This window comes from Mustela nivalis (assembly GCF_964662115.1).
Source record: "Mustela nivalis genome assembly, chromosome: 11".
In the NCBI taxonomy this organism is placed as follows: domain Eukaryota; kingdom Metazoa; phylum Chordata; class Mammalia; order Carnivora; family Mustelidae; genus Mustela; species Mustela nivalis.
In genome coordinates, this window is record NC_139030.1 from 19,356,853 (window position 1) to 19,382,935 (window position 26,083).

General features: G+C 44.4%; 1 protein-coding gene across 5 annotated transcripts in view; it reads left to right on the forward strand.

The window, feature by feature from the left end:
* The window catches only part of MGAT5 (alpha-1,6-mannosylglycoprotein 6-beta-N-acetylglucosaminyltransferase), a 337,363-nt gene that overhangs the window by 134,989 nt on the left and 176,291 nt on the right, over nucleotides 1-26,083 (forward strand). For all 5 annotated transcript variants that reach the window (XM_082689322.1, XM_082689323.1, XM_082689324.1 and 2 more), the window contains one exon: nucleotides 4,388-4,552. In XM_082689322.1, coding sequence (XP_082545448.1) covers nucleotides 4,388-4,552 — 165 coding nt within the window. The remainder of the gene's footprint in view (nucleotides 1-4,387; nucleotides 4,553-26,083) is intronic.

Genomic DNA, 26,083 nt, shown 5'->3' on the forward strand with positions numbered 1-26,083 from the left:
ATATCATGCACTCATCCTTTTTATGGCTGTGTAGTATTTCTTTGTGTACATCACATTTTTTTTTATCCATTTGTCTATTAATGGGCACTTTGATTGCTTCCATAATTTGGCTATTGTAAATAATGCTACAATAAGTACAGGGGTGCATGTGTCTTTTTGAATTAGTGTTTTCGTATTCTTTGGGTCAATACCCAGTAGCAGTATACTGGATTATTACTGGTATTTCTATTTTTAATTTTTTGAGGAACTCCATACTGCACCCACTTGTATTACCACCAACAGTGCAAGAAGGATATTTTTTCTCCATGTCCTCACTCACATGTATTGTTTCTTGTGTTGTTGATTTTAGCCATTCTGACAAGTGTGAGGTGATGATGTCTCATGGTACTTTTGATTTGCATTTCCCTGGTGATGAGTGATATTAAGGATCTTTTCATGTGTTTGTTGGCCCATCTGGATGTCTCCTTTGGAGAAATGTTGATTCATGTCTTCTCCCCGTTTTTTAATTGGATGATTTGGTTGTTTGGGTATGTTATAGAAACTCTTTATATGTTTTGGAGATCAGCCCCTCATCGGATATACCATTTGCCATTCTTCTCCCATTCAGTAGGCTGTCTTTGTTTTGTTGATGGTTTCCTTCACTCTGCAAAACCTTTTTATTTTGTTGTAGTCCCAATAGTTTATTTTTGGCTTTTGTTTTCCTTTCTCAGGAGACATAGCTGGAAAAATGTTGTTATGCCCAATGTCAGAGAAGTTAATACCTGTGCTCTCTTCTAGGGTTTTTATGATTTCAGGCCTCACATTTAGGTCTTTAATCCATTTTGAGTTTGTATTTGTGTGTGGTGTAAGAATGTGGTCCAGTTTGATCTTTTCCATATAGCTGTCAAGTTTCCCCAACACCATTTGTTGAAGAGTCTGTCTTTTTCCCATTACATGTTCTTGCCTGCTTTGTCATAGATTAATTGAACATGCAACTGTGGGTTTATTTCTGGGCTCTGTATTCTGTTCCACTGATCTATGTGCCTGTGTGCCATTACCATACTATGTTGATTACTGCAGCTTTATAATATATCCTGAAATCTGGAATGGTGATACCTCCAGCTTTGGTCTTCTTTTTCAATATTGCTTTTTCTATTCAGGGTCTTTTGTGGTTCCATACAGATTTTAGTATTACTTGTTCCACTGCTATGAAAAATATTGTTGGTGTCTAATAGCGATTCCATTAAATCTATAGACTGCTTTGGGTAGTATAGACATTTTAACCATACTCTTCCAGTCCATGAGCATAGAATATAGTATCTTTCCATTTGTTTGTGTCATCTTAAGGGTGATGTAACAGTTTTGTATTCTCCCTAGGCTGTCCTCCACCAATGACTATCACTGATAACTATAGTTTGGGGTGGGGTGGGGGATGGGGGGTGGGGTCTCTGTCCCATAGTCCTCTTACTTTTTAACAGAAAGACAAAAAATTGCAGAAGGTTACCAGCCCTCGAGAGACCATCAGCTTGGGCTGGGCCTCCGTCAGCTCCTGAAAGGAGGAGGGCTGATTCCTTCATTGTACTTTGCATTATATTTGTAGCAGTGCCTCCAGTTCCTTAGCAAATGGAGGTCACACATAATGCAAGTTCGGTACAAAGGGGTAGTAAGGAAGAAAGGGTTGGGAGGGTATGCCTAACTCAGTGGTTCTCACATTGGGGCTTCGTGCCCCTCTCCCCCCAGGGGCATTGACAGGAGGGGGTTTTGGTCTTCATGTGGAAGGATTGCTATGGTCGTTCAGCCTCTAGAGGCCAGGGGTGCTGCCAAACACCCTTCGATGGATGAGACGTCTCTCCACAGCAAAGGATGGTCTGGCCCAAAGTGTCAGGAGTATCAAAGCTGAGAAAGCCTGATTTAACCCATCTTAGGGATCCCGGGCTTCTGTGTCTAGCTCATCTCAATTGCAGGTAATACTTAAATGCCATTTTCTCTGTGGACTGCTTGGCTGGTGGTAGGGCCTTCAGGCAACGAGGCTGGAGATGGAGGAGCTTGATCTCCTGCATCTGCGCAGGGCTTTTGTCACACGCTGCAGCCACCTCCCAGTGGCACCGCTGCCCCTGCCCACAAGGGCCGGCCTCTGGCGATCTTCAGTTCATTGTAAGCGCACAGCTGGTGGCCGGCTCCCGTTTCTGCCAGCTGAGGGTATGCCAGGGTTGACGGTGAGTCATGCTGACCACGGGACTGCAACTCCTGGAGGGCAGTGAGCTCATGACCCTTCTGATAAACTGATGAGAGTCCTGCTTTGCTCAGGAAGACATTTCTTGAGGAAGGATGCGAGCATTTCCCAGAGGAAGTTTTATTTTTTATTTGTATGTGTAGCAGGTGGTTATATAGTGCTTCTCATGTACCAAGTGGTGTTCAGAACATTTTGTAAGAATTAACTCATGAAGTCTGCATAACAACCTAAAGAGGTTAAGTTTATCCTTAGCACTCGAGAATGAGGATGTAACTGAGAAATGTTGTCTCCAGAGTCTGGGCCCTCAACCACAGGGCTATGGAGGAAAGACCTTGAACTTCACACTTGGGCTCTTTTTCTACCCTGGCTCTTGACTTCTGGCTGGTCCACTGAGGCATCAGGGAACAAGGCCAACCCGATTCAAGTTCCCACTCCAGTTTATTATCTCTGTAGCCGTGAGCACGTCACTTCATGCCTGTGAGCTTTGTGTTCTCCTCTGTAAAATGAAGTCATTTTACCTTACCTACCTCAGGGAGGAGGCGAAGGTAACGTGGGGCTTCTTAGATTTGCGGGTGGGCTGTAAAAGGCATTCAGGAAACATTAGCTCCCTTCTGCCCTTCTCTGCTGTGATGGTGTTTTTAGCCTGTTGCTGTAATGTCGTAGCCGTCTTCTTACCTGTAGGTGAGAGACGGGCTGAAGAGCAAGAAATAGCCCTGGTTGGGTATTTGTTAGAACGAATGAACGAACTGCTGCAGAGGTTGACCTTGTGAGGAAGTCTGATGTTCCGCTCGGGGAGAGTGGTGGGGAGGTTGTGCTTATCCCAAACACAAAGCACCAGACTTTGTGGGTTTGCTTTCTGCTTGCAATAGTTAGTCTGCTCCTGCCATGGCTCCCATCTGTAAACCACCAACAATATAAACTTCCATGTCCACTACACATCTTTGTTTCTGTTCTGATGACTTTCGTCTCCACCTGGCAAAATAGGACAGCCGGAGTGCCTTATGGCCGAGGTTCAAGGTTAGCTGGCTGTGTTCTGGGGCCGGTGAACTGATCCAGTGTGCGCTTCTCTCCTGGTCAGGTGAGATCACCTGCTCAAAGCAAGTTGGTACTATTCCCAGTAGGAGGGAAAGCGGCAACTTTGCACTTGTCTCAGCTCAGGGTGTTGCGTAACCTGCTCCCTACATGGTACTCTTCTCCCCAGAACCACTCCCAATTCACTCATGAAGCTGGACTCTAGTCCCATGGATGGCTGGCCAAGTGTCCTTCTGCCTTTAAAACACATGCAGGTCAATGTATCTTTCTCTGATTATGAGTTGCCAGAGGAGAGAGGCTTAATTAATCTCCTTGTACGTGTGAAATACCTTGTGTACAAACTTTGTAAATGCTTTTGTATCCATGAGGATAAAGTGTCTGTCTGGAGAGAAGTGGAGAGAGGTGTCCCACAGTCAGATGTGTGAGAAAGGGAATCAGCTCTTAAATGTAAACACCATGAGAGAATATCCCAGCATCTAGAACAGTGCCTGGCACAGTAGTTGTTGAGTAAATATTTCCCAAATGAAGGAATGAGTCTGATCTTAATTTAAGTATCTTTCTAAACCTCATTGTAGTTACCTCTGCGTTAACCCAGCATGCCCAGCATCTGGAACTGTAGTCTTTATTAACTATTACCAAAGTACCCCACAAAAGTAAAGACTTGGCAAAAAAAAAAAAAAAATGGGATGTACTAGAGTATACAGCACTGAAACTAACAATGAACTTGGTCCAGAAGCTACTGTAAGACCTCGCTTCACTTGGGGGTTGTCATTGTATAGGTCAGACCCATCATGCTGTACGAAGGAAGTTAACAGAGTGCTTTGATAGGATGCTAAGAAACATGGAGTTTCTCTGTCTCCTTAGTGGCTGGGAATAATTTTATGTCCCCCCCCTGCTAAACTCGTGTGACAGAAGAGATCAATGTGTTTTGTACTCTCTGGGCCACTTGAAGATGACCTCTGTCATCTTTAAGATAGGGTTTTTCAAGACATGTCTTCAAGCAGTATTTCTCAACTATGCCACTCTTTTTGGTTCTTCATGTCAGAGACAGAGGAGGAGGAGGAAGAGGAGAGGAGAGAAAATGCACCAGACACATGTACAGAAGCCAACGAGTTCTTAAACTCTCTGCATTTTCTTTTACAGATCTGAAGAAAACTCTCGCCGTGCTGTTGGATAATATCTTGCAGCGCATTGGCAAGTTAGAGTCAAAGGTGGACAATCTTGTAGTCAACGGCACGGGAACAAATGTGACCAACTCCACCACAGCTGTCCCCAGCTTGGTCGCACTTGAGAAAATTAATGTGGCAGGTAAGAGCGGCTGTTGTGCACCCTGACGTGGAGTCCAACCGTGCTCTGACCTGGGAAAAGAATCAAGGAGCACAGTGGTTCTTATTGGGGTAAACCCCATCAACTTGGTACGACCCCTCTGAAGCTGATTTTAAATTTATTTTTGATTAACATGTTAAAAGACTTTAAAGGCTCATCATGATGTGTAATATCTGGTGGTTTCTGTGACACGTTTCATATAATAAGCTCCGGAATTCACTTTTAATGAGAAGATTCTTTGCATGGATAAATGGAATAGAGAGGTTATCTGGGAAGTTTGTGCCAGTTAGAGATCCTTTCTCCTCCCCGTTTTTATCAGACAGTTTCAAAAGTCTGTTCTGTGTAAGAGATTCTCCCCTTCCCGTTGTTAAGGAAGAGCCACCATTGCAAAAAATGCATTTTGTGTGTACATGGGGAGATAGAAATTCTGGAAATGGGACTGATAAAATAAACAGCCCCTGCCTGAGCTTGGGCTGCTTCTGTCGCTGTTCCCGGGCACCACCCTGCCTGTCTCCTGGGGATGCACTTTGTCTAGCCTCCTCTTTAAAGTGGAATCTTGGATGAGAGAAGAGGCATAGATTAAAAACCAATCCCAGATCACACACAGCCTGGTCTGCCCACGGCTTATGTGGATGCTCCCTTTGCACAGCCCTGGGGTCGGTCTGAGTCTCTGTGGTTGTGCTAGGATTTGCTTTCATTAGAATGAAAAAGCAGAGAGCCTGAGGATAAAGATGAGTTGCTTTGGGTGAAGTGTTGTAAATGAGTTGTCTGCGCTCCTGGTGGTGGTATCCAAACTCTACTTAATGGATAAAATAAGGAGCTGGGTTGCTTTCTGCTACTTTGAAAATCGAATTTAGCGTCCTTTTGGGTTTCTCTCTACCTCTCACTTGTGCTGTAGAAATGTACAGACTAAAGTGGGAGAGATTCTTTTCCTTTCCTACCTCCCAGTGTCAAAACATTTAATTGTTTCCCATTATGCAAGCTTGTTGTATTACTTTTCTCTTCTGTTCTTTGCCCTTTAGCAAGTGTTAAATTACAAAATATATTTCTAATAATCCAAAGTGTCCAACCAAAGAAAGGTATTAAAAATAACTTTTAATTACAACACAGAGGCAGTGTCATCTGGGCCATAAATCCTATCTTCCCTGCAGTTTCCAACAGCTTCTGTAATTAGACAAGAAAACCTCCCACTGTGTTGAGCTGCTTATTAATAAATGGAACCCATGCCTCTCCAGTCTCCACTCCTCCACCCTGTCTGCAGTAGACAATGCTGTTGGGCAGGTCCTATCTGCTGACTTCATGGCAGTTCTGTATTATCATATTTCCAGAGGTGGAGTGGGGTGCTCTGCCTTGACCTTTGCCGCCTCCCACTGTTTCTGTCCTATAGAGCCCCTGCAAACAGGTCTGTTGTCATTCTCTGCCCTGATGAGGGATCAGCCTTTGGCTGTCCTCTTTGTGTGCCAGGCTCACTGGGAGGCTAATCCTACCTAGGCTCCAAGTACCTGGGTCCAGAATTGTAGGTGGACCTCCAGGAATGAAATGGGAGGGTGTTGGTGACTACTTCTTTCTAATGGGTTCCCAGCCCCACATACTGAGTGAGTTAGTTGACTCGATTAACACATACCTCTTGAGCACATTCTCTAAGTTGTTAGCTCTGATGGGTCTCCTTGCCCCGTGCCACTGGTACTGTGTTTTACTGATAAAGAACCAAAGGATTTTGTGTGTTTTGTGGGGTTGGGGAGATGGGGGGAGGAGGGAGCAGATTTAGAGTTGTTCCTCTGATAATTAACTTCATTCTCCTTCCTTTGTATTTTTTGTATGTGAACCACTCTGTCTTTGAGATTTTTATTGGCCAATCAGGAAAATAATCTAATGCCCAAATCTAATGCCCAAATCTAATGCCCAAAATCCCATCGACGGTGGCCATGTAAATGGGGGTAGCTATGAGGCTTCTCACAAGAATGTGCATTGTGAAGGTGGGTAGAATTGAGGCATAGGGGTCTTATGGAAGAGATACAGACTCCTAAGAATGGATTGTGACCCAGAAGATAATTGGAATGGAGGAGAGGAAACTAATATCCAGCAGCCATCCAGGAAACACCGGTTAATGTTTGTGACCCTTGGCACGATTTTACCCAGTCTTCTCAACATCTAGGAGAAGCTAGAGTTTATGGAGTTTGGGTGTTTGGAGCAGGGGCTACCTTTGGTATTGGAATCCCTTGAGCCTCAGCTTAAGACCGAGCACCATAAAGAGGAGAGACGGTGAGTATTGGCTGTCTTCCTTGCTTTCCTTTGTAAATCATCACAAATGGGCAAGTTTTGAAAAATAGGCTGCCATTTTCTTAGAAGTTCCTGGAGAGCTGACAGTTTCCTGGGATATTTAATAACTTGTCTAGTAAGGAAGTTCTCCATGTCTTAAGGGTCTGTTGTGGCCAACCTGTGTAAAAAACAAGCTTGTCCCTGTGTAAGCAAGTGCATTCCTCCCTTAGCCAGACCAGGAGGAAATAGAGCCATCCTCCTTTATTTCCCTGGAGGGTGGGGGAGGGGAGCTTTATAGTTTGTCAGCTAAACAACTTATATCTAACTCTTTGCCCTGTCTGCAGATGAGAGTGCCAAAAAGGACAGAAACTTCAGTTTGTAGCCCTTGCTCAGGAAGAAGCCATTTCTTGCTTTTGTTGCCCTCTCTCTGAGCCATGGCCCTACAGTCCCTGTACCCTTACTGTCCTAGCAGGAATGGCTTGGAGCTGGGAGAGAGTTCATTGTTATAGGGTTCCAGTTCCAACTGAGTGAAATTTTTCTTTCTCTCTTTTTGCATTAAGACATGTGGTAATTGCTCAGAAATGTTCTCCCTGGTGTGTCTTTACTGCTTACTCCGGTGTCTTACTGCTTGCTGATGTTTCTGATTGCTTACTGTCGTGTCTTATTGCTTGCTGATATATCTTCTAGTTGGCTCTAAACTGCTTCTAAATTGGGTACCATGGCAGTTGGAGAAGAGTTCCCTAAATTTATTTTCTTTTCAGGGATAGCTCCGTGTGTATGTGTGTATACATGCCCTTCCTCTGTTCGGCTGTGTTCTCTGTAACTTTTATCCAAAATGGCTTTTCTTTCTAAATTTATCACTCTTGGGCTTTTGGATGATGTAAAAGGGATGTTCCCCTAGAGAAATCTAGCTGGAAATGAACTTCATTGGAATCAAGAATTAGCTTGAACTGCATTTTTGAGCTTGGTTTATCTTGTTGAAGATATAGGTGAATCAAAGAAGCTAAAACCTAGATTAAAAAAAAAAAATCCCCACCCTTCAACCAGTCACCTAGTAAATCAGTTTCTCTTCCCTGAAAGAACTTGAATGTTTCTTTGCCAAAATTATCCCCTTTCAGAATGATGTTTTTGTTTTTTGGAAAGACCAAGTCTGCTTTTCTCTACTTTTATGGTTTTAAATTATGATGTGGAGCGAATAGTGTTGGATCTGGAGTTCTTTGCCATGTGCTAACATAGGGGAAAGATTTAAAGAAAAAAGAAGAAGAAGAAGAAGAAGAAGAAAAGAAAACCAAACCAAACAAAAAACTGTGATGGCGAATGTCCTTGCCATCTGAGGCCCGAGGGTGTCCCCTTAATCTTTGTTTAGCCCACAGTCTTGTTCAAAGCCTACCTGTTGACAGTACTCCGTAACTGCCCACGCCCGATCGGATGATGCTGGAGGGGACAGCATGTGGTTTCACTGCTAAAAGGAGTTTCTCCTTCTGGAGAAACAACTTCTCCTCTTTTCCATTTCTGCTCCTGGGGATTTGCTTGGAAGTGGGGCTTGGCATTTCATTTCCCTTTCTCAAACCCTAGCAAACACCACCTATGAAGTAGGATTTTTTTCTCTCTTTTTTTTTTTTTGGCTTTTCATATCTGAACTTCCCACAGATTCTTCCCTGCTGTGGCACCCTCTCTGCAGGTGATGGATACAACACTAGATTGTAATATTTTGGGGAATGGGCACGTGGTGCCGCTCTCCCCGTCAGGTGGGTGGTGGGGGTGCATGTTTCCCTCTGCATTTCTTTCTTTATACTTTGAAGAACCAGCTCTCGTCTTTCCACATCAGCTGAGGAACTGATCAGCAAGGAGTGTTTGCTAAAAGGCACAACTTAATGATAACATTGCTTTGCATTACGATCACTTACAACTGCAAGGTCATTTAGGAAGCACAGTCACAGACCTGAAGGTGCAGGCACAACTCCAGTGGCTGGTTTCTAGTATTGAGTCTACATGGAATGGTAGCTACGCCTGCGTTTCCCAAACATGAACAGCCACGTGCGGTGTATTTCCAGTGTCTGCTGGTGAAGTGCAATGTATTTGATCTGGGTTGCTGTTCCCAATAAAAAGAATCATAATTATTATTCTACCATTTAAAAATTGCAAATGAAAAATGTCCCCGCTGAGTTCCAGGACTTGCATTGGCAGTGCAATTTTCCCCCTTTTGTGCTGCTAATGGACCTTGAAATTAAGTTACACCAGTGCTCTTTGCTCTTTGGGTCCCCCGTCTTATCAGTTGTGTTGGAGTAGCACCTGAGGTGCCCCAGCCCCCTGCCCAGCTCCACAGGTGGTCTTCTAGGGATCAGGTAACGGGCCAGCCTGTGGTGCCCGCAGGTGCTGCAGAGAAGCAGGACAGAAGAGAGATTGCACGGTGCTTTCTTATTAATGTGAGCGAGAAACGACCATGTTTCTCCCATCGACACATCACTCTCTGTTTCATTCTTTGTCAGGGCAGCACGAAAGACTTGGCTCCTTGTCAGAAACAATTCTTTTGATATCTTCCTAGAAAAATGTGTGTCATCGTTGGTGTGGTTTTCACTTCGTGTGGTCAGGGTGTTTTGATTTTTATCATGAAGAAGGAGAAGGAGTGCTGGAGGAGGAAGAGAAAGGAACATACGGTTCAAGAGAAGTGATGCCGCCCTTTGAGCATGGCTTTTACAGCATTGATTCTCAGCTGCAGGCGATTCTCCCCTCCCTCTCCCACCTACACATCCTGGCCACACGTGGCAGTGTCTGGAGACATTTTTGGTTGTCACAACTGAGAAGGTGCTATTGACATCTGGTAGAAAGAGGCCAGGGATGCTAAACATTTTATAGAGCATAAGCTAGCCCCCACAACAGCGAACAGTCTAGCCCAAAATGTCAGTTATGCTGTGTTTGAGGAGTTCTTATTTGCAAGGTGGCGTGGAGTCTGGTGTTCCACGTGTGACCAGTGCAGAAAGATGCTGAGGATGTTGGGCTCAGCTCATGGGCCAGCTGAGACGTAAAGCCTCCTTCTCTCTTGCTCTCAAGGCTATTTGCAAGTCCTAAGCCCCAACCACTTTTAATTTTGCAACTGATCTTTAAGACCTCCAAGAAAGAGATTTTTATAAACTCCCAGAAGGCTCTTGGGATCCTGACCTTAAGAAACTCCTTTCCTGGACCCAGACCAGTAAATTTTTGGCAACACGCATTTCACTCCTGCTTATACAGAAGGTAATTATTTCTTTTCATGAAAGAGCCGCTAATTCAGAATAATGATGGCAAAGCAGCCTGAGAGAGTAGATTTAAATTACAAGAATGTTTTAGAGGAAGTTCTATTTTATTAATTTTAAGCAGAGTCTATAATTATCAAGACACGAGAGAGTAAATTGAATAAGTTAAGGAAAACAAGACAGGTTCCCAAAGATCTACTTCACGGCACGAAACAGCCTACACAGCCTATTTGGAGCGGCAGGGAAGGAGGGGACCCTGAGAAAGGTAGGTTGAGGCAATCTGTGGAGAGTTTCCAGTGTAGAACTCGGGAGTTTGTGTTTGTTCTGTAGGCAGTGACAGCTGAGGAGGCTTTAAATAAAGCCGGCGGATAATGAGATGAGACCTGTATTTTCAGAGAAGAATTAATGGCCATGTGGAAGTGGGGTGCCTTAAAGGGGGTCCAACCGGAAGCCAGGTGAGAGAGTTGAGTGGAGGGCGGAGAAGGCTTGAAACCGGGCATCGCTATGACGCCCAGGGGAAGAGGGGATCAGAGACCTATGGCGGGTGGAGCTGACCTGAGGAGGACACTGTGGACCATGCGAGAGGACGGGGAAGCTGTCGTCATGCCCGGGTGATGCCTTTATTGAGGAAACAAGCCAGCACCTCCAGTATCTTATGAAGACAGTAGCCACGTGTTAATGCAGGTTGTTTTGCTGCAAACCACATGTTGAAGAATATCAGTTTAAAGGAATTTGGAACGTTGGTTCCGGTGCTCAGGCCATGGATGTGTTCAGGCGGTGTTCTGGAGCCAGGCTGCTCTGGTTCGAATCCTGGCCCCACCACTTCGCACCTGGTGACCGTGGGCATCTTTCTGAACCTTTCTAGGGCTCTATTTTCTCATCTGTACAGTTGGGAAAATACTAGTAATGCCCGCTTTCATGGGGGTTGTTGATGAGGATTAAGTAAACTTCTTAGATGGGTGGCTGGTACAAAGTCAGCGCTATATGAGTGTTAGCTAATTACAGTTCAAAAACATTAATTTTGTTGATGTCAGAATGGACTTGCATTGACTAGGTACTCAAATATCACCACCGGTAGTGACTATAATAATATTTGTGTAGTGCTGTATGGATTAGAAAATAGTTTCTCATATGTTACTTCATTTGAATGCTTTAAACTTACAATTCCCAAATTGACCTTTTTTTGTCAATACTTAAAGGCTTAGCAGGAAACCCATGTATTTGTCAATAATCTCTAAAAGAGGCAAAAAAAAAAAAAAAACCTGAAAAACTCAGAACACCTTTAACAGGGAGTTGGGGGCCCATGCAGTTGTCTAGTTCAGAAGATGATGCTGAGCTCAGCCCTGCTGGGTACAGACATGGGGACCATCTTCAAGAAGCTCAGCTGTATTGGCTTCTAAGTTGCCATCATTCTAAGGACATCTTCTTGGGGTGGTGGTTGAAAGGGTGACAGTGGAGTCTAAGTTTTGGGGAGCATCATTGGGGAGGGTTCTGATCATGTAGTCACAGTGCTCAATGACATCCTCTTTGCATATGCCTGGATCATGCAGGTCACCCCAGTGTGTCTTGGGTGGGACGGGGGGAGGTTCCAGGCAGTGGGTAAAATAGGTATGGCGACCACAGACGCATGTCACATTAAGGTTTGGATTTCCTGAAAGATCCTAAGCCTGACTCAAACTTTTCTTTCCTTGGGGGTTCAGAGGACACAGCTCCAAGAATGCTAACCTTTCTTCTACCATTTTAAATGCTGCTGTTCTGGCTGAATGTGCACAGCCCTGCTGGGAGCTAGCCTCGCCTACACCATGCTATTTATTTATGCTGTTACACATTTACATGTTTCTGTCCTCAGCCTGGAATGCCCTTCCGTTTTTCTGGCTCTTAATTATCATCTTTTTCAAAACTCCTCTAAAAGCACTATCTCCCACAATAAGCCTTATAGAGATCCTCCAGCCCCAGAGGTTTCTCATGACCTTGCTTTGTGTTTTCACCACTGCTGTGGACATTCTCGGACCTTCCCAGGCTACATCTTTCTCTGCAGCCAAGCTCTAAGCTCTTTGAAGGTATGGGCAAGATAGCCTACATTTTTTGTTTGAACCCAATACCTACCTGGGAGCCTGGCAAATAGCAGGTTTGCAATAGGTGCCCAACTGAATGCGCTCCTCCCCCTCTGGGACAAGCACCAGGGTCATCCACTGTCCTAGAACTGCTGTCATGACAGTGATGACCACACAGTCAGTTCTGGATCACTGTTTTTGCCCCTGGCCTGCTCTGATATTTTCCTGAACACTTCAGGAATTCCCAGAAGCACCTGGAAAGTTGACTGCTAACCTGTTCAAAGAGGAAAATGCTTTTGCTTTGCTACACTTTCTGAAAACTAAGGTTCCATAATAAGATCATTTATTTGTAATATTTGGTGGCTAATTATGTAAATAGGCTTCAAACAATTCTGACGAGCTATAATATAATAAAAATTGCTCTGAATGAAGAGTCTTTGCAGAAAAGCAGGAACCTACTGATACTAATGCCTTTGGACTTGTTACCTTTAAGGAGTACATAGCTTGGGACGCCTGGGTGGTTCAGTTGGTTAAGCAACTGCCTTCGGCTCCCGGTCATGATCCTAGAATCCTGGGATCAAGTCCCGCATCGGGCCCCCTGCTCGGCAGGGAGTCTGCTTCTCCCTCTGACCCTCCCACTTCTCGTGCTCTCTCTCATTCTCTGTCAAATAAATAAAATCTTAAAAAAAAAAAGTACTTAGCTTTTTCATTTCAGAAAGTCAGAGTAGGGGGCCACCTGGGTGGCTCAGTCAATTAAGCATCTGCCTTCAGCAAGAAGGAAAAAGGTCAGGTTATTATCCCAGAGTCCTAGGATCTCTCTCTCTCTCCCTCTCTCTGCCCCACCCTCCCCAACATGCTGCTCATGCTCTCTCTCACTCTCCCTCACTCTCAAATAAGTAAATGAAATCTTATTTAAAAAAAAAAAAAAAAGTCGAGTCTGTATCCCTATGAGGAATGCTGTTTCTCCCCAGCCTCTTGAGGGTGGTGGAGAACAGGAGCTCTCAGGAATGTGCAGTGCAGTACTGACCTTGGGAACTTGTAGGGGCTTTACTCTCATGGATGCAAATGCCTCTACACAGGGCTGTTCAGTGGATCAGAGAGAGGACATGCTGAAATAGATTTGTTTGTTTTAATCAGAGGGCGACAGATCCCACTTGCTCTAATTTGGCTAAATGAGGTACGTGGATACAGTTGTGCTATCATCCCGCAGACGGTATTGATTCCAGAGACCTTCCACAGCCGCAGCACAGCGGATGCTCTCCTGCAGACACTCCCTTGTCTCTGCCAGTCTGTCCTGTACCTGTTTTTATTGACACCTATTTCAAAGAGGCATTCTAGAGCCCAAGATTTAAAAAGTCGGAAAAATTGTAGAATTAAAGTTGTTTCCCTGGCGGCAGGAGACCGTATCTATCGCTGGCTGGTTAAAAACGGTTTCTTAGCTATGGAAGCTTGTGGGATTTCGATGGACTTTCTTTTAAGCTCTGCTGTTGGCTTTGCAGATCCATAGCTTCTAAAATTAGGCAACCTAAAGGAAAACCAGTTGCTAGTTTTTGTTGATGTTTTTTTCCTTCTTGATGTAGCTCAGAAAAGGAAGAGAGAAAGCCTCTGTGGTGAAGGTGGTCTGAAATGGTTTGCTGCATTTAAAAAAGAAGGAAAGAGGCATCCAGTTAGTGGTGTGGCTGAGAGGGGCTGAGCGACCCCACAGTTCATGGCAGCAGATGTCCTCCTCATTACTGTCCAGAATGATCTCCTTTCTCTGTCTCTCTCTCTTCTTTACCTTTGGACCTAAAGCAGATCTCATGGGCCGGATCACAGCACCCAAGTCCACTTATGTCAAGCTGAGGACCCGTAGCCTTGGCAGCGCCCACAGAAGGCTTGTGTGTCTGGGGCCGATGGAGGGTTGAAACCGTATGTTGGTTTGCCTTGTCAGAGTTTGTCCAGCTACACTGTTAGCTGGTGTGAAGCTGTCTTGATGTTCCATGTTGGGGAGACTTTTGAGTCAACATCAACTGTGGGAACTTGCTCTCAACCTCCGTGCAGCTAGGGATGGGCCTGTAGAAGTTATTACAGAAGAGCCACAGGGAGCATCAAGTGAAGGCCTCGTGCCAATACTTCTCCCACTGTGGGGGGACAAGACTGAACAGGTTTGTGGTTCAGACACAGACTTTAGACCCTGATAGCCTGGATTCAAATCCTAGCTCTGCCACCTCCTGCCCATGTCTCCTTGGTTGAACCCAGTCACTTTCCTCATCCATACAATGAGCATAAAGTACCTGTGCCACGGGATTGTGATGAGGGTTAGGATTTCAAACACAGGAGACACTCAAGGGCAGGCACAAAATCAGAGCTCAGTCACTTTTGGCCACTGGGACTTGTACTTATTAACCTGACTCCAAGTTTGTCCTGTGAGCCAGAGGGTAGGAGCAGATGGCCAGCGCTTATTGAGTGTGCAATCTACCTAGTGCTGGTGCTATCTTTTATAGAGAAAACAGTATAGGTACCTGGGGTAAGAGACTTCTGGAAGCTGCTTGACAGTCACATGCTAGACCTGGTCTGGTGTTAGACAATCTTGGACAGAACTCCTGGAGCCTTTTCTACTCACGCTTGGCATCTTATTCACCATCACTGAGCCTCAGCTCCATGCTCTGTACAAGGGCGATAGCGATGCCAATGCTGTCCTCTGTGCCCGTGGGAATGCAGTGAAACAGTGTGTCTGAGAGGCTGGCACAGTGTCTTCACCCCACTTACTGACAGATCCCACCCTTTGGGGTTAAAAGGGCGGAGGCACAAAGTACTGTGGCAGACATTGTTGGATGTTTTACAACCAACACTGCCTATATGGTGCCGGGCCTTGTGTCAGCCACTGGAAGGGCATCCACGTGGGAAACCAGAGCATTTGTTGTGAACAAAGGGCGGTGCCGTGCAGTGGAGGAGAAGGAAGGGAGTATTGGCAGTTCCCACAATACCTGTCCTGACCCTCAACCAAGAGCTGCTTTACACTAGTTCAAGAGGACCCATTGGTTTTGCCTGGCCTTTTGGCCTTGGGAATGACCTTCAAACCCTATAGCCATCTAGGGACAAGGATAGGGATATGTGTCCATAAGCCAAGGGAGAGGCAGAGAAAGAGGGAGAAGCAGACTCCCGATTGAGCAGGGAGCCCAACGCAGGACTTGATCCCAAGACGCTGAGATCATGACCTGAGCTGAAGGCGAACGCTTAACAGACTGAGCCACCCAGATGCCCCAAGGAATTTTCATAATCATATTGTGGAAGTGATACGGCCCTGGTCACAGCAAACTGAAGAAGTCTGGAAACTGTGCCTGACCCCTGGCTATACCTTCTCATTCCAAAGTAGGGAGGGGAATTCCTGTGCTATAGAGCTCAGCTCTCATGGGAAGATAGTCATTAACCTGTCTAAACTTTATGCTAATAGAACTTTCTCAATAATTGCTTTCATTAAGTATGGTTAATGTGAGCTGTACAGGTTGTGGCAAGATTAGCAGAAGACCAAAGTAAATATTTAGGACTTTATTTCAGGGTTCATTTGGGTTGGGGCTAAGAGAAGATTAGTAAAAGCTGAATCTGAGGGATGTGACCCTGAAATTTAGTAGACCACTTGACTGAAATTCCAGTGGTTTCTCTTCGTGGAGCTCTCGATCCCAATTGAGTGTCCTCCAAGTGACGGTTATGAGCTCTGCTCTCTCTCATTACATTTTTGGCCCCTGTCAGACAGAGTAACACTGTGTTACTGAAGAGAAACTGCCTTCTCTGTACTTCCAGGAATGTTGTGGGGATTAAGAAGGTGGCTGTTGGCACATGGCTGTGCCATGTAGGGAGGACTTTTGCTCCCTTGAAGTACAGGGCTGTTAGTAGCCACTGAGTTGGCCTAGAAAGCCCATGATGAGTGCTTGCTCATGGCTGAGCATGCTGACCTGTCAGCTGAGGGTTCTGAGGGGTTCACTCAGCTGTGGTTTTTCACGCCTCTCAGCTATCAGTGACAAAAAGCAGCCATAATCTGTCTTTGAGTCTATGTAGTAATAAGGTAGTATTTTCTTTTTTCTTTTTTTAAAGATTTTATTTATTTGAGAGGGAGAGCGAGAGAGAGCATGAGAGGGGAGCTGCAGAGAGAGAGGGAGAAGCAGGCTCCCTGCTGAGCAGCGACCCTGATTTGGGGCTCCATCCCAGGACCCTGAGATCATGACCTGAGCCAAAGGCAGATGCTTAACTGACTGAGCCAAGGGTAGTATTTCCAAAAGGAAAGACTTTATAAACAGCATTTTTCTTTTATACCACAAAAGAGAAAAACATTTCCTTAAAAAAAAAAAAAACAAACTGGAACTAGAGCAGGAAGCCAGGTGAGGAGATAGCAGGGAAAGGAGGTACTGTTTCCAGTTGGGCACTGTCAGGGAGAACCTCTCTGAAATGACACCCAAATGAGTGAGCAAGGGAGCCATAAGGGTGCCTGAGGAAGGCTGTTCCATGCAGAGGGATCATGAGGAGACCCAGCGTATGCAGCACCCAGCCGTACAGGCTCCGTGCTGGGGCTGCTGGGTTCGAATTTGAGTTCCAAGAGCGGTGTGATGGAGGCCAGCACATTTAGGGAGCTCACATCTCCATCTCCTCATCTGTACTACAGAAACTCGCTCACGTTGGGACACTGGGAAGCCGCATGACAACATGCATAAGGAGAGCTGGCACACAGTGCTTAGAAAATATTGGCCATTATTATAATGATCAAAATGTAGTTTCAGCAAATGGTTTTAAAAGGTTCTCTGTGTGACTTTTTCCATAGACCTTTTAACCAAAGCTAACGAGCTTCCCAGTTTTTTAGAGACACTAAAGTGGGGGCAAGTTCTATTCATTTCAGAGAATAAGCTAAATATAGTCAAGACTTTAACAGAAGGATCACACATTCAGAGTGGGATTTGGGCTTTTGGTCACAAAGTGGGTAGAGTTGGTGGAGATCAATTTCTTATGTATTTTCCTGTCTATTCAAATATAAAACCCCTGTTGAGGAATGTAGTGTTTGTTTTTACAGAAATCATCCTCGGTTTGGGAATGTTGCTGTGCTACCTCGAGTCCTCAGAAGGCCACAGCGAAGTTGTCATTAGTCCTCTGTGGTATTTGTGAGGCTTGACCTACGTTGGGTTCTTGATTTTAACTTCATGTGTCCTGAAAGATGGTACTTGGATAAGTCCATCATAATGGCATATCTGGATCCGGGATCTACATTTTCTCGCTGTTTGACTCACCTATTCTGCTCCCCATCACTTAGGATGAAATCTTGGACGTGTGGAGTCATGGAGTGAAGGTCTGGCCTTCTGTGGGTGACATTCGATCTCTGCCAACTGTTTTCGTCTCCAAAGGAGAGAATCACACAGATCCCCCTGGCCACTGGATTCTCTCTGTGTGTCTCCAGGGCAGCAAAGACATGGGCCTCCATGCAGGAAGGTCTTTAAGAAATAGGCGACTGGCTAGTGATTGACTAGCTGGAACTTAGAAGATTTCAGAATGTCCACTAGCCACCAAGTTGAGGGGTGCCAGGCTAGGAGCTGTGAGCTCTGGTGAAGGAGTGTTGGACTAGGACTCAGAAGGTCTGGGTTCCAAGCCTGCTGCTGTCATACCTGACTGTGAGAGCATCTGGTTTTTCTAGTTCCTTTTTCATAGCCAGGTTTTCCTGGACTTTGAGAAGTGAAAGAAATGAAGACAGCTTAATCTTTCCTCCAAAGTGAGAGACAGCAGTCTTCCAAAATCTTTAATCCTCCAGCCTGTCTGAACGACTCTAGATGCTACCCACTTCCGTGGGCCACATTCACATCACAGTCTATATTCCAGGCTAAGAGACCACGTACAGCCTGAGGGCCAAATCCGGTCCACAGCCTGACTTTGTAAAGACAGATATAAAACACTGTCTTGCCCATTTTCCTGCCTTGCATGGCTGTTTTGGTGCTACTGCTGTAGAACTGAGACATTGTGGAAGCCATGGCGGAGATCTTATGGCCTTCAAAGCTGAAAATACTATCTTGCCCTTTATAGAAAATAATTTAAAACAGGAAAATTTGGCCGGCCCTTTTTCCCAACCAGTGGTGTTCCCTGGAGTGCAGTGCCCAGCCTGCGCTCCTGTGGCCAGTGGCCCTGGTAGGGCTGGAGCCCTGTGAAAGTTAACCACCTAGATTCAGGGCAGCTCCTGTTTGGTGGTTTTGCTTGCTGGTCTTTGCTTTGCCTTCCAGAGTGGGTCCTACTCGCCTTTGCGGACGTGGGTCATGAGTCCTGCAGCGTATTTGTCTCGCTGCCACATGTCCTTACCACCCTCAGGTCAGCAGGCCGTTACTCGTGCAGTGTCCTGATCCCTTCTCCTCCAGTTGCCCTCCTCTGAGCATGCTCCAGTTTGCAATACTCTCCACTTACATGGGAAGCCAGAACTCCATTCATTCTTCCAGAAACTGAGTAATCCAGAGCTTGGAGGAAAGGAGGGGCCACGTTTCCCGAGAACACGTCAGGTCCTACACACTGGGCTTGTTGTGTGCAGCCCAAAGGCACAGCAGTCACAGCATGCAACAGCTGTGACTCCAGGACTACACCTTCCAGTGTTTTCTGTATGGACTGGTGTTAGGCTCGGTTACCTCCCTGTCACCATTCCTCTTTTGCCTCCTGGCAACTCATGCTTTATTTATATTCCCAGAGTGGGGAATTTTCCCTTAATTCCTACTCAATATTACTTTGCTTCTTTTCTAAATATTTGAATGTGACATTGACCCTTGAAGGTTTTTGTTGTCTTTTGATTTATTAGTTTTTTCTTCCAAATGGGCCATCAGTATTTCTATTTTGGTTTTCAGTCAGTGCTAGAGACAGCTTCCAAGTTGACATGGGTCCAGAGATCAACACTGTTTTAATATCATTGCTCACCCGGTACAGCTAACTACTTAGCCTGTCACTTTCCCATCTTACCCACAAAGATACCGTAAAAGGGTTGATGTCAAGATGTCATGTCACAGGACATTTCGCCTTTTCCCCATTCCCCATTCCTGGTCTAGTGCCCTTTTACAAAGGAGCAGGAAGGGAGTTGTGGACACTGTTAGTTTCGTTGGTATTCTAAGTACTGTTAAGCCATCTGTTTAATAATCTTCTCTAGAATTTTGCCAGGAATGACCAGGAAGCTTATTCTAACTTGTTATTCTTATTCTTTGCCACATTTAAGTATGGAGGAAACCTTTTACCAACTCCGATCTTATTGACAGTTCCTTAATGGTGCCAACCTTCCCCATCCTTGAAATCTCCTTCTACCTTGCCGTTCTCTAGATTTTGACTGTAGAAACTAAAGGCAGAATTGTTGAAGACACTACAGAGAAGACTTAAAGCATCATAGGAAATTAGAATGAAAATCACGACCTGGGTATCCTTGCATAGAGGTGACACACTGACCTCAGTCAATACCAGTCCAGCTAACACAGCTCTGCCAACGGTGTGGTGTCTTACTTCACTACCACATGCCTCTTGTGTCTCTTGAATCTTAGTTTGTTCTTTATAGAAGAGAGCTCACATGTCCTTTCCAAGTTGGTCCGATTCCCTTTGAAACAGCCACTTTCTTAGGAAAGGTTGCAACTGTAAACTATGACAATAGCCAGCTTGTCACTGTGGTGCTGGTCTTTGAAACCCATCTCTTCTTACCCATTCTCAGACCTGGCACACATGGCAATGTCGAGTCTGAGAGAAGGTGTCCATGGATGGATGAGTACAGTGTCTCTTCCTGACCATGGCTGAACAGAGCAGGTTTGTGTTTACAAAGCAGACCCTCAAAAATAGCTACTATGTACTGATGGGTTTACGTCCCAGGCACAAATAATCATTTTGAAGTACATGACTTTTCTTTTCTCAGAGCAGACCTGTAAAATAATCATCCCAATTTAAAAGCAAGGCACGGAAGGGTAGGGAATGGTGGAAAATCTGCCCAAGCTGGCGGTGAGAGCCTAAGCCAGGGTTCAGACCCCAGGTGGCTTGAACCTGAAGTCCACGTTCAAAGATGCTGCCCACAGCTGGAACGATAGAATTTCACTGAACATCACGCAGAAAGATAACACATGGGGTGTTTTAAAGACGAGAATAGTTTACTCTCAGGAGAGAAAATAATATAAGAGCCAGGGCTTTTTTCGAGGTTTGGATATGATTGCAAATGTTTCAGGTGCCAAGCATACTTTGTTTTGTGAGATTTGATGTTTTCGGTCATCTTTTTGCTGCCATGTATTCATCGCCGTTTAATTTTCTTCTTAACCATTAAATAGTCCAAATGAGATAATTTTCTCTAGAGACATACCAAGAATTGTTTTCCAATTTTCTTTTTTTTCTGCTTTAAAAATTTGAAACACAATACAAATGCTTGATAGACTGCTGTAAAGTCACTGTAGGAAATTTAGAAAATAGAGAAAAGAATAAATAAGAAATAAAAAAGAACTGTAATCCTGTTATCTAGAGCGCATGACTTAACATATGGTTATTTTCTGCTCTTTTTTCTATGCATGTAGCACATAAAAACAACAGTTATACTCTGTGTAATTTTTAAATCCTGATTTTTAAGGGAGCATTCTCTCCTGTCTTTTTTTTTTTTTTTTGGTCAGCCAATTAACAAATATTTATTGATGTTTTTGTTTTTTTTTTAAATTTTTTCAATTTATTTATTTTCAGAAAAACAGTATTCATTATTTTTTCACCACACCCAGTGCTCCATGCAATCCGTGCCCTCTATAATACCCACCACCTGGTACCCCAACCTCCCACCCCCCCGCCACTTCAAACCCCTCAGATTGTTTTTCAGAGTTCATAGTCTCTCGTGATTCACCTCCCCTTCCAAATTACCCCAACTTCCTTCTCCTCTCTAACACCCCTTGTCCTCCATGATATTTGTTATGCTCCACAAATAAGTGAAACGATATGATCATTGACTCTCTCTGCTTGACTTACTTTCACTCAGCATAATCTCTTCCAGTCCGGTCCATGTTGCTACAAAAGTTGGGTATTCATCTTTTCTGATGGAGGCATAATACTCCATAGTGTATATGGACCACATCTTCCTTATCCATTCGTCCGTTGAAGGGCATCACTTCTCCAATCAAGACATACAAATGGCTATCAGACACATGAAAAAATGTTCATCATCATTAGCCCTCAGGGAGATTCAAATTAAAACTGCATTGAGATATCACCTTACACCAGTTAGAATGGCCAAAATTAGCAAGACAGGAAACAACATGTGTTGGAGAGGATGTGGAGAAAGGGGAACCCTCTTCCACTGTTGGTGGGAATGCAAGTTGGTGCAGCCTCTTTGGAGAACAGTGTGGAGATTCCTCAAGAAATTAAAAATAGAACTTCCCTATGACCCTGCAATTGCACTCCTGGGTATTTAACCCAAGGATACAGATGTAGTGAAAAGAAGGGCCATCTGTACCCCAATGTTTATAGCAGCAATGGCCACGGTCGCCAAACTATGGAAAGAACCAAGATGCTCTCCTGTCTTTTTTATTCTTTAAAAGCTTTATTTTTAAAATAACTACATAATACTGTCTTATTTCATTAACTAGATCCCTATTTTTAAATCCCTCATCCCATTTTTTCCTATTACAAAGATCATAGTAGTGAACGTAAGTCTCTGCATCTCTGATTATTCTCTTGGGAGAAGTTCTTAGGTGTAGAAGAGCTAGGCCTAAGGTATGAGCATTTTTTTAGGATTAATTTTTTTTTAATCCAATTAGGACTGATACATTATTTTAAAACTCAAATAACTAACATGGGCTCTTAACAGCCACTGTCCTCTGCCCTGTATATCTTTGTTCTGGCCCCCTGTCACTTAGCTTCCCCAAATGCAAATACCTTTAAGTCCTTTTAGTTGTTTCTTCTAATGTATATTTTCATGTTATTCATTACCATGTTTATCCTGCTTTTCCTTACCTTATGGTTTTCAGCCTTCTCTACTGATTTTCTGTAATGGAAGTTGGGAACTAAACTTTCTGACACTACCTACAAATCTACATCATACTTGGCCATTCTGCACCATTGTCAACCCTTTCTCCCTCAGACACTTCCTCCCCGCCCATCCTCCAGAACCCTGATATCCTGCTGTCCTTACTGTGAAATCAGGAGTCAGCACTTATCTCTAAAGACACTGCTTAGCCATCTAATTAAATGGCATGATGCTGAATTGCCTTTTTGATACATCTTTTTGTTTTCTTTCAGAGTTAATAATTTACTGCTTATATTTCTTAGTTTTAATTAATTGGAACAATAAACATTTCCTGATCACTTTCAGGGTGCTGGAAAATACATCCGTGAGCAAAAGAGGCAAACATGCTTGGCCTTACCGAAATTCAGCCTCAAGTTTTTCCATCAGAACCCCTCTTCATATGGCCCAACAGATCAGAGAGTGTATCAGATATATTTTTTATTAAACGCGTCTGTTCCCAGAGCCTTCTGTCCTGCCGCCATCTGACCTGGTGGCTTTCTGTACTTGCCGTTCATTGTCCTGAGGCTGCCTATTTCTAGACCCTTTCTCTTTTCCTGAGTGGGCTCTCCTATTGCCTGGATTCTTGTCTTCCTCTTTGTTGCTTTATCCCCTCATCCAGGTGAATCTCCTCTTCTAGTAGTTTCCTCAGAGAGAGGATACAAGGTGAGGACATTTTTTAAATTTCTTGAATGTTGGAAAATACTGTTTTCAAAAATCAAAGTATAATTGACATAAAACCTCATTTTAGTTTCAAGTATACAACTCAATGACTTGGTTATTTGTAATAAGTCTAGTTAATGGAAAAATCTTTTCTATATCTTGAATGATACATTGGCTGAATGTAAAATTAGTTGAATGTAGAATTCTACCTGTTTCTTTGACTTCTGGTTTTTAGTGGTGTTTTTGGGGAGTCCAGGGACATTCTCATACCTGGATATGACCTGCGGCCCTTCTGAGAGCTTGTGGAATTGGCTTTCTCCCCTGTGTTCTGACATTTCTTGAACTGGTGTAGGCCATATTTCATCCTGATTCTGACCCTTTTGTGAACTCCTTTCATTGGGTTAAGTCCTCCTTGTGAGGAAAGTTTTCTCGAACTATTTATTTGATCGTCCTTGCATAATCCCCTACCCCACTTTTCCTTTTAGAAAGAAATTGGAATTTGCACTTACATTAGGTTTGTCCTCTCTTCATGGTTAACTTTTCTCTCCTATTACCCTTCTGTTCATTTTTGCACTGTTTTCTGAAGGATTTCTACAGCTTTATAGGCAGCCCCTCTACCAAATACAATTCTTCTACTTTCGTCTTCATTTCCAGAAGCTCTTGTTTTCTCAAGGTTCCTTTGTATATTTTTGTAAATAGCATCCTGTTCTTGTTCTGGTTTTATGAATTTGTCTATTTCTTGACTTCTCTGTCAGATATTTCTTCCACGGTGACAGTATCATCACATCACTTTTTGCTTTCTGTACTGTTCCTATTTCCCTCTCTTTCTGTTGATGAGTGTGTTTTGATTTCTGTTATGTTAGCGTGTTTCTGCAAATGCCTGGTAGCCTGCAGGTGTTGCTTCATTTTTGAGGGGGAATCTGTCTGGAAAGCTGTGGTGGGCCATGGGTGGGGGTTGGCTGCTCCTGGGCCATCATCTCACTGGAAACCCAAGATGGCATCAGAAGACCACAGATGTCTGCATTCGTCTTCTCTCTCTCTCTCTCTCTCTCTCTGGTTACTTTCCTCAGGAATCCTTCAGGGCCCAGGGGACCAGAAGTGTCGCTGTGAAAACTCTCCTGCACAGCTGCAGACGGGGGCCTTGTAATATTTGTAATAGGGAACCTCATTGCCACTTCTCTGCTTTTTCTGCTAGTCTAGGTCTAGAACATTTTTCAATTCAGGGTTTCCAGAGAGTGAACCTTTACAATTGATGACCTGAAGTCTCTAGTATAAGCATGTTAAGCCTTGATAGACATTATAAGTTATACTCTCACCATTAAAATGAGTATTCCTGTTTTACATTCTCTAAATACTTGATGTTCACTCTAAAAAAAAAAAAAAACAAAAAAACGTTGATGGTATAATAAATAGAAAATGCTCCTTTACGAATGTTTCTGTGATCACCAGAGAAGGTGGTGGATGGTTTCCCTTCATTGCATGGACTTGTATATTATCGGAACATCCTGTTCTTGTCTTTTTTTTTTTTTTTTTTTTTTTTTTTTTTTTTTTTTTTTAATTCTCTTGAGCACTTACTGAAGTTTGAATCCTGTTGCTATAGTCTGGAAAGGAAGACCTCCATGGTTTTTGTTGGTTTTGTGTGATTGGTTCCCTGACGTGGCATCAGCAGTCTCGTGTGGTGATAGAGGCACAGAAAGGCTTTATCTGGCACATGATAGGCATTTCTTTTTGGACAGGTCCACATGACTTTGGGTAAAAGCCACAATGACCATCGTACACCTATTTCTGCCTCTTAAAGGGTTATATACGAGTCAGACCAGTGGCCAGCAAATGACAACCCATAGGCCAAGATCCAACCCCCAGCCTATTTGTGGAAGTCAAGTTTTACTGGAATGAAGCCATGCTTGTTAGCCTTGCCTGTGGCTGCTTTCACACTGTGGTGGAAGGAGCTGGATACTTGTGACAAAGACCATTAAAATCTAGAATATTTATGATCTAACCCTTTAAGAAAAAGGTCACCATCCCTTGAACTAGAGGTTTGTGGGTTGCTTAATGCCATAGAAGCATTTGCAAAGGCTCCTGAAAATGAATGGTTCCTTATTCTCATGAATAAAAACTAGTAAGTGGGACTGTCATGCTTTCTGCAAAAACTAGTAAGTAAGCGGACATTGGCTGTACTCTTTCTTCGAATGATAAGCGTGAGTGAAATCCTCATGTCAGCCTCCCCTTTCCTAAAGTCCCCAAGTAGTTGGTTTCCAAGAATATTTCCTTCGTGGCCACATGCTACCCGAAAGCCACCCCACTTCCCTTTTCACTCTCCTTCCCCACTCCCCGCACCTTCTAGAAATACCAGATATACAAAAGGGACTTAACCTGCTGAAACCTCTCTTTGTTGCTATTTTGACAGCCTTGCAAAAACAAATTCGTGTCTAAAAACAAACACCAGCAGGCAGATGCCGGAGGTTAGCTTGAGACTCTTCGTATGTTGAAGCCACCAGTCATCCTTCATCTCACTTGGCTGTAGGACCCCAGCATCTTCCTCTGGCTTCACCATGTCCACTCGTGGGGCTGTCACCTCCATCCCTTTCTGAATCCCAAATTCTCAAGGGCTGAGCTTCTGCTGGTGTGAGCCCCCTGGCTGGGCAGTTGCCGGTGGCATGGTCTTTGCTTGATGCAGCTGCTCTTCTGCTGGGTAGACCTACTTCTGCCTCTCTGACTTTGGGAGGAGAATCACTGCTCAGCTCCATGCTCGTGGAGACGGCCTTTCTCTTGCTGTGCGCTCCTGTCCCTTCTGTGGGTCTGCATGAGTCCATGCCAATGACAGTGCCCTTTGGTGTGACCTGGACCCCAAGCTGTCGGCTGCAGCTTCGTGTGTACTCTCATGTGCACTGTGTGAGGCAGGACGTCTTGACAGCAGTGCCCTGTGTGTTAGTGTATAGAGATGTGACAGAGTTCAGGGTGGTGTATGGCTCTACGTGCAGGCAGGGTGGACAGTAGGCCCAAGACTGCTGTCCTTAGCAAGCCCTGCTGGCAAGGTGGTTGGCCTATGGCTGATGTCTGGGAAGTGGGATATTGGGAGGGTTCCCTGGTAAGAGTGACACACTCTGCCTAAACTGTGCAGATAAACTAGTGTATGCCACACATGTGCTCTCCTTCCAGGAGTCATGACCCTTGTCCTGTGTGAGTCTGCTAAGAGAGGGCTCTGAAGCCGGTGCCTGGTTACCTCTGGACTTGGCCCCCTGTGCCTTTCTCTATGCTTGATATCCTTTTGCTCTAATAACTCTTCTCTGTGAGTCCTCCTCCAACCCCGGGAGTG